The 18,546-nt window shown below is 43.1% G+C and overlaps 1 protein-coding gene across 7 annotated transcripts in view; it reads right to left on the bottom strand.

The window, feature by feature from the left end:
• PTPRT (protein tyrosine phosphatase receptor type T) overlaps window positions 1-18,546 on the bottom strand; it is a 436,478-nt gene that overhangs the window by 21,283 nt on the left and 396,649 nt on the right. For all 7 annotated transcript variants that reach the window (XM_088064391.1, XM_088064395.1, XM_088064397.1 and 4 more), the window contains 7 exons: window positions 15,829-15,916; window positions 8,065-8,141; window positions 7,151-7,187; window positions 6,190-6,287; window positions 4,322-4,438; window positions 2,877-3,031; window positions 532-667 (listed from right to left, as the gene is read on the bottom strand). In XM_088064391.1, coding sequence (XP_087920517.1) covers window positions 532-667; window positions 2,877-3,031; window positions 4,322-4,438; window positions 6,190-6,287; window positions 7,151-7,187; window positions 8,065-8,141; window positions 15,829-15,916 — 708 coding nt within the window. The remainder of the gene's footprint in view (window positions 1-531; window positions 668-2,876; window positions 3,032-4,321; window positions 4,439-6,189; window positions 6,288-7,150; window positions 7,188-8,064; window positions 8,142-15,828; window positions 15,917-18,546) is intronic.

Raw genomic sequence — 18,546 nt, 5'->3', positions numbered from 1 at the left:
ATATGGGAAGTCCAACAAAGTTAACAGCCCTCCTCTGGTCCAGGCTATTGTCCTGTCCCTCAGGAGAGGAAGGGGTTAAGGGACACACATAAAACCTGTGCAACAGGCTAACACAGGAGTTTGTGCAGCTGCCAGACACTCTGTGATGGAGCACCTTGCTCAACCAGCACCCAAAGCTTGAATCAAAGATGTTTTGTTTGCTTAGCTTGTAATTGATATACACCAGCTACTACTGGAGCCTGCAGTGCTCCTATGAATGAGTCATGAGAGGCTTCAGGAGCTCTTTTTTCCTACTATGAGAATAAAATTAATCAGCAATGCACAGACCTAAACTTCAAGGTTTGCCCTGCTGTCTTAGAGGCCTCGAGTAGTTGCCAGTGAATTGATTCGGTGCAAATCCGGGCATGTTTAGCTACAGAAAGTTCTGCATATTCAAGGCACAGAGCGAGCCAGTGTTGACTTAATAAATTGCTGGGCAGAGAAGCTGACAGGAAAGCAGCACCTCGTGCAGGGGGAGCTGCTGGCACCCACCTCTGTCTGCACCAAATTGACCCTCTGGGAGCGCAGCTCTCGCACGCAGTTGAATATATCCACCACGCCCTCGTTCTCTGCCATGTCCAGCATGATGTCGATGGCAATAAAGCACCCTGTCCTCCCGGCCCCAGCACTGCAAAAGAAAAAGCCAGGGGGGTCTGTGTGACCAAGGGGTGGTGGAGAGGCAGGGATCTGTGGAGGAGAGGATGGCAGCAGCACGCACACAGCTGTCTCCTCCCAGGAGCTGGTCCCGCTCCCTTCTGGATTAGTTTTTCTGTTTTAGGGTTTAGGAATGAGGGGAAATAGTATTTCTTGAAAGGGGAGAAGAAACAAAAGCTTTGTGTTATTGAACATCAACAAAATATTGCAATAATACTTATAATTTTACAGGTCAGGTCACCTGCACACCTCTCATCACACAGGGGAGAGCAGCCTCCAGATTGCAGACACAATTCCAGACATTTTCTTCCCTGGGACTCTCTAGAAGGCGTGCATACATTTATTCCAGTGGGCATGATGAAAGGAGCTCAGTCCTCCACCTCAAATGCTTCTCTTCCCTTTTGAATCCTGAGGAGTTTGGATCCTGAGGAGGGTGATTTCAAGTCATGGATTGTAAATTACAGAGAAAGGAGCTCAAGGCTACTTGGACCCTTCGGTTCAGAGCTCCCCAGTGCTTGTGAGAATTGGGCCATCCCCTGCAAAACCGTGTTGTCATCGTGTCCTCCTTCCCCTCTGGGAAATCATCCAAGCTGCTTAGGTGTGAAGGATGGAGAGAGGAGAATGTCTCTTCACATTACTCTGAAGGAAACAGAACTCAGCTCAAACCAGGGAAACTTCAGCCGCACTGAAATCTCCACCAGAGCCGAAAGCAAGGAGATATGAATGACCATAAATTAATGGTCCAGATTAATCAACTGCTGAATAGAGAGAAGATATTTTTCATTTGCAGAATTTTAATGAATAAGTGGCATTTCCTCTCCCTTTATCTCTCAGCTTTTCAGAGTTTTAACAAATAGTTTTAACAGTTCTATATTTAGAGGATCCTGGCACTTCATAAATATCGAACAGTGATATTATCCAGCCAGGCATCGGTGAGGAGAATTTGGTAATTACCACTTAAAGCAAGTCATTAAAATTCAAAAGCAGATAAATAACATGGAGGAAATGGCATTTATTCATTAAAATGGGAAGGATGAAAAATCTCTCCTTCTTGGTGACAGTGAGTCAGGTTCAAACACCTTTCAGGGCCAGCCCTGTGTCATGGCACCAAAGTAACAAACTCAGGCCCTCAGCTGTAAATGAAATCTCTTCTGCCAACTCCTCTGGATTAGCTGTACTTGATTATAAAACTGACTCGCTTGTTTGCTAAAAAAATCCAACAAAACAAAACACCCACCCAATCCAAAACTGCTTAGAAAAGATAAGATTTGATTGATTTTCCTTTTTAAAGTAGTTGTAGGATGTATTTTCTCTCTCTTTTGCAAGACACAGAGCAGGAACTAGAGGCAGCTCCCTGTGGATGGATTAAGGGTGAGATTTTGGGACAGCCAGCTCTGCTCTCTGGCCTTGTGCTCAAGCCACATCTTTTGCTCACACACGCCCTGAGCCCTGCAGACGTAGCTGCTGCTGCAAACCCAAACTCTGGTTTTGTCACAATGCCTTTCCTTGCATTTGAAGGCATTTAACTCCTTTTATTTGGTAGCTGGAAGTCACTGGGCAAGTTTTTAATCTGAGATTCCCACCCCAGCTCCTGGGCTTTCAGTAGGCCAAGGTGCCCAAGGGCTGGCAGCCAGACCCAGCCAGACAAATATTTCAGACCATAAAAGCATAAAATCACAGAATGGTCTGTGTTGGAATGTACCTTAACGATGGTGTAGTTCCAACACCCTGCTGTGGGCAGGGTCACCTTCCTCCAGACCAGGAAAGGCCTTTCATGCTGGTACAGAGCTGAGCTGCAGCACATGAGGGTACAGAAAAGCAAAGGTGCTTTAAAATTCTCTGCGTTTGTGCCCAGCATTTTCCATCCTGCCACATGAGGTTTGAGGGCCTGGAGTGGCTGTCCCAGATATTCACCACTTCCCCGAGCAGAGCCGGATGCTCTGCTATGACCATCTGGGAGGACTTCTACATTTGAGAGGCCCTCTCTGCCCTACTCCCATCATCTCCAACTCATGCCAGCTTGGCTCTAGATCTGCCACTTTAGGGAAGAAAAACATATTTCCCTTTGTTTCCCGGCGAGGCCCACAACTGTTTCCCTTAAACAGCGGCTGGTGATTGCCAGGGAGGAAGAAAAGAGAGGGAAGAGCTGCTGGAGGAGGGGCTCAGGTGGAGAGCTGGCCTACCTGCAGTGCACCACGATGGGTCCTGCCTCGGGGGGGTTGAGGAACTTCACCTGGCGGACGAAGCCCAGCAGCCCCGTGGCGTAGCAGGGGACGCCGTGGTCCGGCCAGCTGGTGAAGTGGAACTGCCGAATCTCTCGGATCTCATGGTAGCCTTTCTGAGGAGACAACACAGCCTCTATTTTTCTTCCATCAGACTCCAATCAGCGTATTCTGCTCCCTGCTGCCTTCACTCAAGCAGAGGGATAACAAGCACTGAGCTCTCACTACGTGTGGAAATGTGTCCGAAGATGCTTTTTGCTCTAAAAATGATTTCAGCCAAATTCCAGCTCCCAGGGAAGTGGGTAATGCTCTCCTGAGGGATGGGAAGGTGGCTACCAGCTCCCCCTTCCAACCAGTGGTCCCAGAGTTCAAACCCACCTCATCAAGGTGACCTCAGCCCTGGCTCTCCATGACTGTATTTACCCTCATCCTCTCGTGTTGTAGCCATAAACCACCAAAAATTCACTCTTAAATCCTGTTTGAGGCATTGAAGCAAGAGCCTGGGGAGTGAACACCTCGAGAGTGGGCATGCCCCAGGTAACAGCAGATTTTTTGCCACCTTCTGCCAAAAATTCTCTGTTTGAAATACTGCTGGCAGTGAAAAGGGCAAAAATTGGTACCCAGAACCATCTTTTCTGGGGAGAACAAGGTGTTGGTATGTGAAAATCACACCTTTATGTGCCCTGCAAAGGGTAACCCAGAACTCTGGCTCAGCTGTGTTTTATTGTCCAGGAATTATGGATGGAATCCAGCAGCAGCTCCTCTAGCCTGTCAGATTTTGGCATTAGCATTTCTCACCAAGTTTTTCTACGATTTAATGAAATATGGAGCTGATGTATCAGAAAACCGAAACAATATTCCCAGTGTGGCTGAAGTTCATTGAGCAGGAAATTTTGGAAAAGCTTTAGAACCACTTACTGAGTGTTTGGAAAGTAATTTGGACAGACCTGGAATACTCTGACACTTAGACTTCCAATTTCTAATTACAAGTAACAAAATCTTCCAAATCCTGCTGGTCTGGGGATAGGTTTTGTACTCTTGCTTTTATTATATTCTCATTTCTGGTGAAAGGGGACCCTTTGTGGCATCCAGTTGAACTGGTACCTTTTTTCCTCTGCCATTTGCCACTGTGAAACAAGGCAGTTATTATTCCTGGCATACCATCAGCTATCTGCTGCCTTTTGGATGCAAGTTAAACTTTATGCACTGTGGATTCTACTTTTGTGGTTACATCAAGATGTTCCTGTAAAATCATTTGTCCAAAAATGGAATCCCTGTCAAAAATTTAGTTTGCTGATGTGAAGCCTGTCCAAATAGCACAGCTCCCATCTCCAAGAGCGTTCTGGATGTGTTTCTGAGCACAAATGAAGTGTGTCACAGTTTCAGCTGCCTGAAGACCTCCTTACCTTTTGGACAGTGAAGGTACGTATGACATACTCTGCCAATGGCTCTGTCTCAATCAATGTGACTTTAATATCTCCATAGACTTCTGTGTCATCTGGCCAGTATCGAACACACTTCACCTGGGGGGAGAAGGAAAATATTGAGAGGAACTCGTTCAAGTTGAGTCAGAGCTGACCTATATTTTCCTCCACTTCCAAGCTGAAGCCAATGCAAATTGGGCTTTCTTCTGATGTGCAGAATTGCCAAAATTAACTGTATAAATTAGATCAAAATTCCTTTACCACACATAGAAACCACAGGCAGGATTTTTCTAAAGATTCCTTTGTTGTCCACACAAATGCAAATGATGCATTTTATCTTTTTTTTCTTTCTTTTTTTTTTTTTTTTAAATCTTTGAATTTCCATGTGTGCCTGGCCCATATCAGATGTACAGAACACCTGACAGTCACCACCACCATCCCTTTTAAGAAAAATCTGTGCTACTGTTCCTGTAATTCTGAACTCTCTGTGTTTAACCAAAGAATTTCAGTTCATGGGGATTGTGGGATACATGTTGAGACACTAAATTTGTTTGACTCTGAGCTTTCTTTATCAGATGTGGACACAAAGTTGGCACTTTACCAGCTGTAACAGGCTTCAACTAAGGCTCAAGAGAGAAATCTCCTGAGCAGGTAAACATATCCCAGCTTAACCAGTTCTAGGAGCCATGTGCAAAAACACCAGAAGAAATAAAAGGAAGGCTGTGAAACTCCAGAAGGGATATTTAGGCTAACAAAGACTATCAGGTTATTAAATGCTCTAGCATGAAAGCGTGGAACAATACCTAAAGCTGAAGCAATTAGCTGCTGCAAAGCAGGCTTCATGTTCCAGTTCCAGTCATAATTGAAAGGGGTTTTATAAATATTAAATATGATTAATGTAGGTTTGTTGTGGGTTGTTTTTTTTGTTGTTGTTTGGTTGTTTTTTTCTTTTACACAGAGGCATTTATTTCAAACTGAAGTGTCAGTAGAAGGTAAAATAGAATAAATAGTAATAAATGAATACAAGCAGCTGGCATTCAACCATGAGATCTAAGGGAAATCAGACACAAAGGAGCTGAATTTCTAATGGCTCTGAGTAAATGACAATTTAAATTTTTCTTAGTACCCAAGCAATTGAAAGCTACAAACATCAGGACAAATTTTTTTTAGATCTCCAGTTTCTGGCTGAAAATGCCTCTCAAACAAAAACCTTGCTGGGAAAAGCCACCCCAGACATTCTGCTGCCTTATTTCCTGAGGTCCAGCCAACACCTTTTGAGTTATATTTGGTCCCAGGATGGGCTGTGGGAGTTGCTTTGTGCTGGCACAGGGATGCCTGGTCCAGGTCAGCCCAGGAGAGGGATTGGTGGGTGTTTAGGGTGGTCCCAGGATCCACAAAAACCTCAACCACCAGCAATAGTGACCTCAGGAACTCCAGGTTTTGGACTCTCGTGTAAAGAGGTCTTTTGATGGTTGGAGCAGCAGATACACATCCTCATACTTCTGGATTTTTAGAGGAGTATTCAAATCATCAGATAAGGAGTAACTATTACAGAAGTACATTTTTCCTTCTGTACTGAGGAAGGCGACAGGTAGACAGCTTCTGAGCTAGCATAATTTTGTGTAACTCTGCAAGCCCAGACTTACAGCACGAACACGATCCTTATTAGTCTAGAAGGGAAGCAGCTAAGTATTATAAAAGCCAGCATTTTACAGAAAAACCCAGAGTGGCTGAATTAATTTCCTTCCTGCAGGAAGCAAAAGGCATTTTGCTGCTGAGCTCTGCTGAGCAGCAGCTCCGTGTTAAACACAGCCCTGGTCTGGCTTGGCACATTGGGAGTGGCACCTTACCCTGCCCACTTCCACCAGGTTGGTGACCATGACAACACTCGCAGAGTTTTCTTGCCAAATCATTCTCCAGAAATCCTTCACTGTCTCTTGCATTGGTCCTGGGGCAGGAAAGACAAAAAGGACATCTCAAGAGAGTGCAGGGAATGCCAATAACCCCTCCCAGCTGCTCTCCAGCCTTGTCCTGTTCCTGCAGGATGCTGCTCTCTCTGAGATCTCCTGCCATTCAGGGTTACAGACACCCACAGCCTGGAGCTCTCTGGGAGGTCCAACCCTTCCTCACAGCAGGTATTTAAGGTTCCAGCATGGTGGCAGCAGAAGTGATGGCTCCAGTAAATGACTGGGACAAGGATGTGCCCCACACTGAACCTGTATTGTAATTCACACCTGATGCAGCACACCACTTCACAGTTCAATATTGACTGATTATGGAGGAGGAAGGAAACATGCAGGAATTAGCTCTTTTCTGAAGTTTTCCCCAGAAGAATTTCAGGTTCCAATAGCCAACCAACCAGTGCTCACAAGAGGTTTGTCAGCCTCGAGCCTCTCCCTGACCTTATTTCCTTTCTTACAGGAAACTCACCAAGTGACTTACAGATGGTGGTGTTCAAATGCATTTCCTACTATTTCCCTTCAAAGGCTCATCAGTCACAGCTTATTCACACTTCCCACCACCAGCAAGGTAAAGCCAAGACCCACAAAGTCCCTCGTAGTTGTCCTCTCATACTCCATCACAAATTACACATTCTAGGCTGCACTGCCACCTCTAAGTGGCATTTTCTATTCCTGCAGCTGAGGTTTTAAGTCTAAGTGCCATAAAGATCTTGGAAAACTCTACATCCTTCCCCCTTTTGCCCATATAAAAGTTCCCCAAAACAGATGGTGCCACCCCATAAAAAGCTCCTACAACAATGTAAACCAGCAGTGGGCTTACAAATATTTAGACATACAAGAGTGAACTTGCCTTGAGTTGCAATGTAATGGCGAGGCCGATGGTACCCCTGGGAAAAAAAAGAAAATAGGTGAGTGTCTGTGAGATCACAGCTCAGACAAAGCCCACCAGGGATTTGATACTTTCCAGGTGCCAACTGCTGCCCTCTGGACAGTGTATAATTGTGTAATATATTATAATTAACTGGTTATGGAATGAATGAATGAATGAATGGGCATCTGGGCTGCCCTGAGAGATTTTAGGTGAGGGCAAATCCCTCAGACTGAATAACACAATCTCTTCATGCCAAAGACAAGGCAGGAATGGGGCACACAAGAAACACAAATCCTGCATTACCTGTGGGTAACACCAAAAACAGATAGGCAAAACACAACATCTTGTTTGAAAAGAAGAAAGGTACGAATTTGTCTCTGTGAAAATTCTGAGGGCAACTTTTATCCTTTCAAGAAACTGTTCTAAACATTTCCTGTTGCTGTGGCTCAAGAGCTGTGTTCTCTAGACACACGTCCATTGGATCACCCCGTGTGTGAGACAGAGGCTGCTTTTCCAGTGCCATTCTATAACACTTAAACAAAAATCAATCTGTTTACATGCATGCCTTCTGCACCACAACTTTGTGAGTAGCTGGCAAGTCTCTGATATCTACTAATGCTATTGTGAGGGGCTGATATCGATTTCTGCATCCATCACTTAGCCCACTTATGCTGGTGGATCTGTCAAACAAGGGAAATCTCCATCTGTCCAGATTGGTCAGACAAAATAAAGTGGAGACTGAGAACCTTCTCCCTGTCACAACAGGGTGTTTGTGCAATGTTCAGCTGTCATTCATATCAGATCCACAGCCTGGCCCTGTGTCAGGGGCACCAAATTCATGAGCAGGATTGTCACAGGCGGGTTTGTCACAGGGGGAATGTCCGGAGCCTTACGTCGATGTAATTGGCGTTGATGTAGTCAGAGTGAGGGTCCCCATCCAGCAGCTGCAATCTCACTCTTGAGTGATCATCTGAAGGAAGGAAAAGGAAAAAAAAAGTGACAGTAACGATAAAGAGGAGTTTCTAAATGATCTGCTGACTCCTGCAGTGGTGCTGGCATGGAATTACAGAATGCCCTGAGCTGAAAGGGACACACAAAGTGCAACTCCTGGCCTCAAAAATCCCACCATGGTAACTGAATGATTGAATAGTTACAATAACGAAAAATGGAATAGCATCATGTGTATTCCTGTTGCTAAAAGCCAAAGCTTTGTTTTGTGTTTAAGATGTAATGTTGAGATCCTTAAGTCAGTCATGCTCTGTATTCATTGAATCCATTGCTGTCACCAAATCCTTCTGGGGATTTGAGACAGGTCACCATCGCCTGGTTTGGGAGGTTTGGGAGGTTTGGGACAGATCTTTGCAAGGTGGAATTCCATGACAAAAAACATTTTCCTGCTTGGACACTACAAACTCCCTTGGCTTCATCTGATCTATGGAAACTGAGGCAAGGGCTAAAACTGACAAGAGCAGGACATAAATAAATAGATCACGACAGAGATATAAAAGATTAAGGAGGGTAAAATGGTAATGAAACCCTGCAAATAAGAAATGGAAAAACCCAGAAACTGGAAGGAAATACAAATTAAATCAGGGTAACATTCATTTATGTAACCCACAGAACTCACAGCAGCAAAATGGCATCGAGGCAGTGCTGAAAAAAACCCCTACAAAATCAGAAATGTTCATCATTTTGAGGAGATTCAAAGTTACTTTAGATAAGGCAATAAAATAGCAGAGATCAATCTTTCCATCTCCCAGCACGCTCCCAGTTCAGGCGCAGAAAGGAACTACCCCAGCGGGCAGATTATGTCGTGATTTTCCACAGGGGAATATTTTGATCTTTCTGTGGAACAGCTGGTGCTGGGCTCTGTCACAGGAGATGCTCCAGAGCCAAGCTGCTGATGTGATTTGCTCTGGCAATCCCAGCACTGCTATGCAGTTAATTGCAGAACTGCTTCTAAGGGCCAGTTGCTCGGCAGAGGCCACTGGGTTATGGGGGTCACTGCTGGCCATGCTGTGCTCATTTCTAAATCATATTTTAAAAGAAGTATAATATCGAGTCCATTAAGTTTATTTCCTCCCTACCAGCCCTATGGAGCAAAGCTCTCAGTCAGAGAAGCATGAATGTTTAGCAGCACTTTGCAGAGCACAGGCCTAAGCATGATTTACATTCAATTAAAAAGAATCATAGCAATGACACATAAAAATATGAGGTGTGATTCTGCAGTAACTCAGTCAAAAGGGGTTTAGTCATGTCTTAATTAAATGTAGAATTGGATAATAATTGTGAAGACAGATGCACAAGCAGTTCTGAAAACCAAGACTTGGATATATATTAAATATTCATTTGGCTGTGTAAAGGAATGATTCTACTCTGTTCAGCCATTGGGTGAGATTTACACACCTAAAAAAAATACAACCACATTGCTGCATTTATCAAATCCCATATCTGCATTCAAAGAAGGTTCTGCAGGTGAATCCATCAAAAGCCCTGCTATATTTGTATTAATAAATATAACCTTTGTAGACACAGGGAAGGGGGAATATTTCTCCAAGTGCTGATGTTCCCAATTACCTGCACTCAAGGCAGCTGCACGAGGAGTCACAGTAAATCATGTGGTTAGACAGACAACAAAAGAATTTATACTTAGAGCAATTCAGAAAGACAGACAAAAAGCTGATTAAACCGGACATGTGGATGAAATACAGGGAAACTCCCGCAGACAATTTCACACTTGCAATTCCAGGCAGCAAACTAAGCTTGTTAGGAGCCACATGGAATGAAAACAAAGAAAAAGCAAACCCTGGAGCAAATGCCTGGGAGGGGAACATTCACTGACTCCTCCCAAGAGAACACCACCGTGGAAGTCTCAACTCATTGCAACAACAGAACCAAAAATGATGAGACGAAAAATATCTCCAATGATGAGACCAAAAATATCTCCAATGATGAGGCCAAAAATGTCACAATGATGAGACCAAAAATGTCCCCAATGATGAGACCAAAAACGTCCCCAGTGACAGGGGAAAAGAATCTCAGTTCATTTTTTATTGAGGGACACACACAATGTCTGGAGCTGGAGCGTTCCGAATAACCCTGGAGGAAGCACCTGCCTGTCTTCATTTAATGGAGCCAAACATCAAAATTAAGTTTCAGCACTTTGAGCCACTCTTTGGACAGAAAGTTAAAGCAGGCAGGATGAATGCATCCAGAGGGAGCTGAATGGGGAAGAACTGGGAAGCAGAGTGCAGAGCAGCTCCAGGATTTCAGGCAATTACGGGTAATTATGGCTGAGGAAAAGATGTAGGTGTAAGAAAGTGTTGTTGGTTTGTTCTTCTTTTTCCCTTTTTTATTGTAAGTGAAATATGGGAAAAAACATAAAGGATGAAGAAATTTAAATGAAGATTAATGATTTTTTTTTTTGTTTTGTTTTTTTGTTGGTTTTTTTGTTTGTTTGTAAAAGGAGACATTCAGGTCTAATCATATTTTGGGAGCAAATGAAAAATGCTTTAAGCTGAACTTTGCTTTTGGAGGACAGAATTCAAAATATTTCATTGCATATTTTACTAAAATGAGATTAATTCCTGAGGGAGATTTATTGCTCTTACAAGTGAGAACAGTGCAGCAGAAAAAAAAATAAAAAATCTGTGTATATGTGAAGCACACAAAATATTAATGAAGTCTTAATGGCATCTTTAACCTTGTTCCAAAGTTTAGGAGAACAGTCTGGATAAAAGTTCATAAAATAAGTTCCCTTGTAAATATATTTTTTTCACAAAAAAACTTTGGGATTTGACTTAAAAAGAAAGGAAAAAAAAAGGCAAATCATTATGCTCTTAGTAGTAAGGATCTTGTACTTAGGTTTTTTTGCCTACAGACTTTAAAAGGCTATTTAAAGAACAGCAAATGCCTTTATTATATCTTCTCCCAGTGGTTAAAACTTATTTCTGATTCTTCTCTTCATCCACTGGACTCCTCTAGCCAAGGACACAGTATTCTTGGCAGGCTGAAATGAAAGTGTTACTCAACTCTTCACTAAATTTATCAGACATCATATCCCTGTGAGTTGAAAATGAACTCCAAGGAACATTAAAAATGGAGGGAAAAACAGGAAAAAAAAAGTTGCATTCAGGACCACAAAAAAACAAAAAAACAAACAAAAAAACCCACCAAACCTTAACAAATGTGTAAATGGTTTTATTTCTCCCTGTTTACTTCAGTCTACAAGTTAGCAGAATTCTAAATTTATATGAAGAGTAGTTTGACTGAAAATTGGTCTTAAAGCAGACTTCAGAAATGACAAGAATTTCACAGAAAAGCTCTGAGCTCCCATTTTAGCACAAAATTGTTACTGTTTTAAACTCCTGTCAAAATTCCCATTAGTGATCATTTGAAGTATCATTGCAATTTTTCCACGTCTCAGTTTGACACCAGCGCTGGATTAATCTCACACAACTTTCGCCATCGAAACATTACACAGCTCGTCTAAACTGCCTGTCATGTTCCCACACAGGAATGGAGAAACACAGACAGCTCTGGAGATCCAGCCCAGTTCTGGGATAAAAATGTGATTTATCCTCACTCTGTCCTCCCCTTTCTGCCCTCACAGAGCCTGCACTGTGCCATGAGAGCTGGGTAACATCCAGGTAGGATAAATCCCACCCTGCCAGGGTCAAATTCCATGGGTAACACACAGACATGCAAGAGTTTGGGCACTACAGAAGAAATCATGGAATAAAAATGCTTGGGAGTTGGAAGATTTCTGGTCTAAATCCAATACTGATGTCAGGCACTGGCACAAGCTGTCTCTGCCAGGCTGGATGGGGCTTGGAACAACCTGGGGCAGTGGAAGGTGTCCCTGCCCATGGCAGGGGGTGGCACTGGATGAGCCTTGAGGTCCCTTCCCACCCAAACCAGGCTGGAATTCTGTGTAGGTTTTTTTATTTCATGCCTTCTCCCTGTCTGTGGGCAGGAGACTCCACTCAGTGCCAGCTGAAAGCTTCCTCATCTCTTCCACCCCAAAATTCTCTGATCAATTCACAGTTTTCCAACCCAAAGCATACAGCAGTCAGAGCATGAAGGAAACAAAACAAATTTCTCTACTGTCTTTTTGTCACCAGCTCCACAGTTTTTAGTGGCTCATCATGAGACTTCAAGCCCAGGGTACCTCAGTGGGAAAAAGAAAGGCACAAAAGTGCTCTCCATGGGCTGAAGCAAAACACAATCCTATCTCTTCTCATCCTCAGCTCTCATCTGAGAGTTTTTATTCTCCTGTAATGTAATGGCTCTACATCTGAGCAAGATGGAGAGAAATCAAATAGAACCAAAGGTCCTATATAGCTTCTGGACATTTTCTCTTCTCTTGTAATAGATTCAGCTCAACATCCCTCCTCCAACAATCACTTTCTGATGCTCTTTGAAGGTTTCAATATCTGGGCCCTAAAGCAGAATTAAATAATTTTGCTTCAGCACATAAATGGGTACACTGCCAACGCTTGCCCCCTAAAGAAAAACCTGGCATCTCTACAACTGTCTTTGTTTTTACAGCTTTTATAAAAGTGCAGGAGCATGGACTCTGCTCATATAATAAAAGGTTCAAGCAGGACAGTTTCCTTCACCATGGTAAGTCTGTCTTCATCTTCCCACCATCCACAGTGGATTTCTGTGGTCATGCAGACCCCAAATCCACTGCTCAGCTTTTCCCTTGCTCCAAAACTGTTTCAGATGGGAGGGAACCGTGAAAAGCTGGGAGAGCTCTTTGAGTCCTCGTGCCCCTCCTCTGCATGAGAGATCAGCTCTCAGGCTGGTCTGCAGCTTCGCTTTGCAAATGAAAGAAGAGCAGGTGTTGGGGCTGGCAGTGTGGTCTGGGTTTTCAGAGAGAGGCACGATGTTAATGCAGCTCTGGGAGAGCAGTGAGCCAGTAAAACACTCCTGGAACTGTGCTGTTACCCATGAGGCTGTAAAGACAAGATCTAATCTGCTGTGATTCACTGAGCAATGCCACTCATTGCAAGGGCTTACAAACCCACATTTTAACACCAGTCCCTGAAGCTGCTGCAGAAGTCAGATCAAAATCTGACTTTCCAATTCACTCCTGAAAAGGAAGGGGGTTTGTTGTTCCAGGAGTGATGAAATCGCAGCCGTGGTTAAATAAATAATGTTAATTGCCACATGCAGCCTTTTACCAAATAAACTGGTAGGGGCACCCAGTGCCTGCTCTGGGTTTCACCAGCCACTACAACTGAAGTACAACAAAACAGCTCAGGGCATAACTGTGTTCCACCTCCTCTGCTCAGGCTTTTGCACAGTTTATACCCACAGAGCACAATTTGTTTTCATGACCTGCCTGGAGGGAACCACTGCCCTGCTATTCTCAGCTCTGCTCTCCATCCTCTGCTCTGCATCCTGCCACTGACTCTACTCAGACCCCACCAGTTTACTTTTGTTCCATGTGGCTCCTAACAAGCTTAGTTTGCTGCCTGGATTGCAGGTGTGAAATTGTGTGCAGGAGTTTCCCTGTATTTCATCCACATGTCCAGTTTACCAGTTTGACTTACCCCCACCACTGGGGTCTGGCTCCAGGCTCAGCTGATAACTTTGCAATGCTTTTACAAAATATCTGATGAATTATATGTTCCTTCCTTAGGCAACCTTCTTTCCTTCTCCCTTCCAAGCCTTCTCAATATCATTATTGTATATTTCTAAATTTTCCTTGCTGTCTTTTAAAAGAGCCCTTGTCTCCTTCTCAAGCTCTTTGTTCTGATAAATACTTGAAGAGAAGAAAGCCCACTCCACACTCTCAGCCCCATTCCAAATTCTTTCCCAACAATCCTCAAACTTGAGCTCCTTTTCTGACACTTTACACTGTGCAGATTCCCGTTCCTTAGCTCTGATTACATTTTGCATTCCCTTATTTGAGTTCATCACCTCCTATCTGCACTGCTGCTGTATTTATATTTAGAGCTAAAAGGCTCGCGTCACTCTTCGTTAGACAACAATTTGTCTTTGTGAACACCTTCTCTTTAGATAACATCCCATTTATCTTCCTTGATTTTGCTTCTTGAGCTGCTCACATTTCACTTGGAGTTCAAGGTTTTCTTCATGACGACTTTCAGCAAAAATGAGATGGAAGCTTTTGCACACAGTTTTGCCTCTTTTCACCTCTGCTTTTGAATTACGCCAAGTGTTTCTTCAAAATCATACAGAGAAACAAAGTCTTTCACATTTCCTTCCTTGAATCATACCATGGCACCTCCACCTTCAATCCAGAGTTTGTAGCTGGACGAGTCATCTGTCTTAGACTCATTTAATTGGAGTTAATTGCATAGACAGGTAAATGGAGCCTTTTTCTGGACACCTCTCTCTGCCACTAGGACACAGAAAGCTCAGTGAGGTGGAGCTGAAATTAAGGGAGACAAATTCCACAGTAATTGTAATATTCCAGTACTGTCACTTCCATTTTCCACGTGGATAAAGAGCTCTGGTGAACTTGGTGAGCTGCTCACCACCACACAAAGCCAGCAGCAGAACTGGGATCTGATCAGGGCTCACAAACTTCAATCTTCATCTCCAGATTCCTTCATCTTTACCACAGGACCCCTGAACTGCCATGTTCTATGTCATCCCCCAAAACTGGCACACAAATCATTTATTTCAAGGCTTCAAAGAGAGGAGTGAGGTGAGGTTTCTTTATGAAGAGTTGAGGTTTTGGGTTTTTTGTTGTTGTTGTTGTGGTTTTGGTGGGTTTTTTTGGTGGTTTTCCCTTTGTTTTTTTTTAACTTTTTTAGTAAAATCTATTTGTTCTAAAAGAAATACATTTTTAACACAAGAAAAAAATACAGTATGAAATATATCACTCAGCATGACTTAATTTTGCTCTTAGAGCATTCTATAGATTTTCCCAGTCATGAAAATCTATGGCACATTCATTTATATTCTGATTTCTTCTTCTGATGGTTTCAAGCTTGGCTTCTCCAACTTGATGCAGGTCAGCAGCCCTTGAAAAGAATTAATTCTCACACCTCCTCTCCCCAGTCATTATCAGGAATAATGAAACACTGCTGAACTGCCTGGAGAGCTTGTGGGAAGCTCAGTTTTGGAGAGCCACTGTGGAAGAGGCTTCACAAATATCTGACAAGAATGAAGAAGGTGAATTTAGTCCTGCTTTGGAGAATAGAGTGGACCTAAATGGTTTTATGGGGTCTTCCCTGCCCTGCAGTTCTGCTGTGTATTGATATTCCTATAACATCAACAGGAACTGATCACTGAAAGAAGTAAGCTAAGAAGCTTTAGTGCATTTTCAGTTGCCTTATTATGATCCTGAGGCAGGAGTTAAGCTTGTCCCACCCTTCAGCTCTCTGGGGACAAACAGTGACTGCTGCACTGGCTACTGACCACACTGACCACAAGAAAGGAGAAAATCTGGCTCTGAGCCACAGCTAAAAATCTGATCTATCTGCAGCTCCTTTGTGCTCCCTTTTGTGGCTCTGGGTTTTGTGGTGAAAATAGAAATAACAGGAATAAAGCCTGTGACAAATGGACTGAATGCTCAGCACTGTTAGCCAGCTCCTGGTGAGCTTCTCAAACACACCCTTCTCCACAGCACACACGTAAGATCTCACAGGATGCTCAGTTTAATGTGAATTTACACCTACAGGAGATTATGTTTCCATATCTGTTCTTGTTGCGGTTCTCATCCTCCTTGGCTGTATCCCAGGACGCTGTCTGCCCCTCGGGGAGTGCCTGCAAAATAAACAGCAAGGGAGGGTTTAAAAAATCTGCCCAATGCCTTCAGGTGGGTGAAGAGGCCTAAAGAAGAAGAGCAGGGAAAAAATAAAGGAGCTGCATAACTCAGTAGCTGCCTGAGGAAACGGCTGTTGGTGAGGAAAAGGTCACTAACGTGAAAAGCAGAGCTCAGTGCCGACCATTTGCATCTCTTGGCTTCTGCCAGTCAAGAATCATTTTCCTCCTGTTACTTCACATCTAAAAAGACCAGGGGAATTTGTTTCTGGCTGCCCAGTCACAGGTCAACCTCATTTCCCCTGTAGAACAAGGCTTGGGGAGATTTCACTTGACTACACCTCTAGGAAACTCAGATGGTTGAAACCCAGCGCTCAGCCTTTCATATTTACACTGAAAATAGAGTGGTTTCACCTATTCCTGTGTTAACAATGGGTGATGCAATACAAGCCATTCGCTGGATTTCTCATCTGGGGAAAGATGAAGCAGCTCAGGGTTTCAGATCATGTGTAAGAAAGAGGAAAAACGAGGTAAAGCATGCTCATGAAGCACGAGAATAAACATTTTCCTAAAATCTGCTCTTTTAGTTGAGGAAGGAAATGGGAAAGGAACTGGCAGCACACAGTGCCATGATCCCTACAGCTCAGCCCTACAGGAATTCTGCACACCCTCAAATGAGCCACTTCATCCTAGAGACAAGTCCAGGAGGATTTTCAAGACAGAGCCTGGAAAGCAGCAGCTGGCAACGGACAAGGCTGGAGGATGGTCCTGCCTTCCTTGGAAAAAACCTGGTGAAGAGAGCAGCCCCTCCTGAACTGCCTCTGCTAGATCTGCCTCCTCCCAGATGCACCCCCTAACACAATTCCACATCACTAAAACCATCACTGAAAGTTTTATTATTCCTGGTCCCTGAGGAATTACAGAGGGTTTATACCACAGTAGTTGTAGAATCACATCTGCCTCAGCCAGCAGCCGGTAGTTTGACACAGCTGTGTTACAAAATGAATTTATATTCATCTTCACAAGCCACCCAGGTCTATTATGTGCCTGAATGCAATAGCAGAGAGACACAATTAGGATCTACAACACTGATGTTACAATTAAACTTAATATGAGCAAAGCCCTGGCAGAGCAGATCGCTGTGAATTTCCCCCAAAGGGTTCCAGGACAGAAAATGTCAGGCACTGCAGCATTGCCATGAGCTCTGCTGACAAAGACAGGGACACAGAGTTCCTATTCAAAAGCCCAGGAGAAAGAGTAATAACTCTGTAATTGGTGAGGGCTTTGATCACACATATATTTCCTTTGCAGACTGTTGTTTCCAAAGAGCAACTCATCTTCTGAGGAAAAACACCCAACCAACAAACCCACACACAACAAAAAAAAATCCCCAAGTGAAAGAAAAGATGTGAAGAAGGCTCATTTTCATCTTCAAAGAGTAAGGAAAAAGGTGCCTTATTTTTCCTCTAATATTGAATTACAGCAGATTGACCAGAGAATGGCAACAGTCATTAGGTGCCTAATCAGAGCCATCTCAAAAGGAAAAGAAATAAAAGAAAATCCTTTCTCATGACTTCCACATGGGAGAAGCTATCTTGGCTAGAGAAAATATATTCAGGTCCAATAAATCCCTTTTCAACAAACTGTATCCTTTCATTTGATTTGAACATGCAATTCTCTGCTGAAATTGATGTTTTTATATTTGCTGATAGAGCCTCTGAAGATTTAAGAGTCCAGGATTTTTCATCTCATTCAATACCACAGAAATCCGTGCTTTGACAGAACTGACCAGCTCTGGAGGGAGCTCAGCTCTGGTTGGTGATGAACACAAACCACCTTTGCAGGGGCACCCCCACTTCTATAAACATCACATGAACAATTTGCAGTAACTCCATGTACAACCCAAATAATTTACCCATGAGATCCCTAAAAATGCAGCGCCGAGAATTGGGACTACATTAAAAATAAAGACAAGAATATGGATTATAATTGGCTTGCATCCAGAAAATGAGGAGCAGAGCTAATGCTTTGTTCCTTCAGTTTTTTTTTTGGTACAATAAGTATCTCTATAATTGTAAAAAGGCTCCTGTTTCTATCTGCATTATCAGCAATGTTAAATCAGGACAGATCACTCAGGCACTGGTATTTAATCCATTTTTCACAGGAAATTCTCCCCCTTCTTTCACTGACTTGGCAACAGTAGAATTTTAGTGTTCAAAAAGCTATACTTGATTTTTAAGCTTTTTCTACTTCTAAAACTCTCTAAACTTCTCTTAGAGAAGTTTTGTGAAATTTATACTGAAATATCTTCCCACTAGTGGAATTTAGGTTACAGTGAAGCTTTTTAAACTAAATTTTAGCTGAAATTATAAGGATAGATCTCTCAAAGTCAGCTTCATCTCAATCAAGCTTCCTAAGCACCACAGCCCAGACATAACTGAAGTGTTCCCATTAAACTGAGGCTCACTGCAAGCCAATTTAAATTTTGGATAGATGAATTTAGTTAGTTTGCTATTTGCTTTTAATTTAAATACAAAAACTCAAATCCTTCATTTTCACTGATCCACCTCAATGCTGCAGTTTTGCTGCCAAAGGCAATGACATCAATTCAAAACCTTCCTGTTCATCTCAAG

The sequence above is a fragment of the Pseudopodoces humilis genome, chromosome 19, assembly GCF_049639895.1.
Source record: "Pseudopodoces humilis isolate 2021_Gansu_Grassland_sample_001 chromosome 19, ASM4963989v1, whole genome shotgun sequence".
NCBI lineage: Eukaryota > Metazoa > Chordata > Aves > Passeriformes > Paridae > Pseudopodoces > Pseudopodoces humilis.
This window is presented reverse-complemented; position numbering and strand designations above follow the sequence as displayed.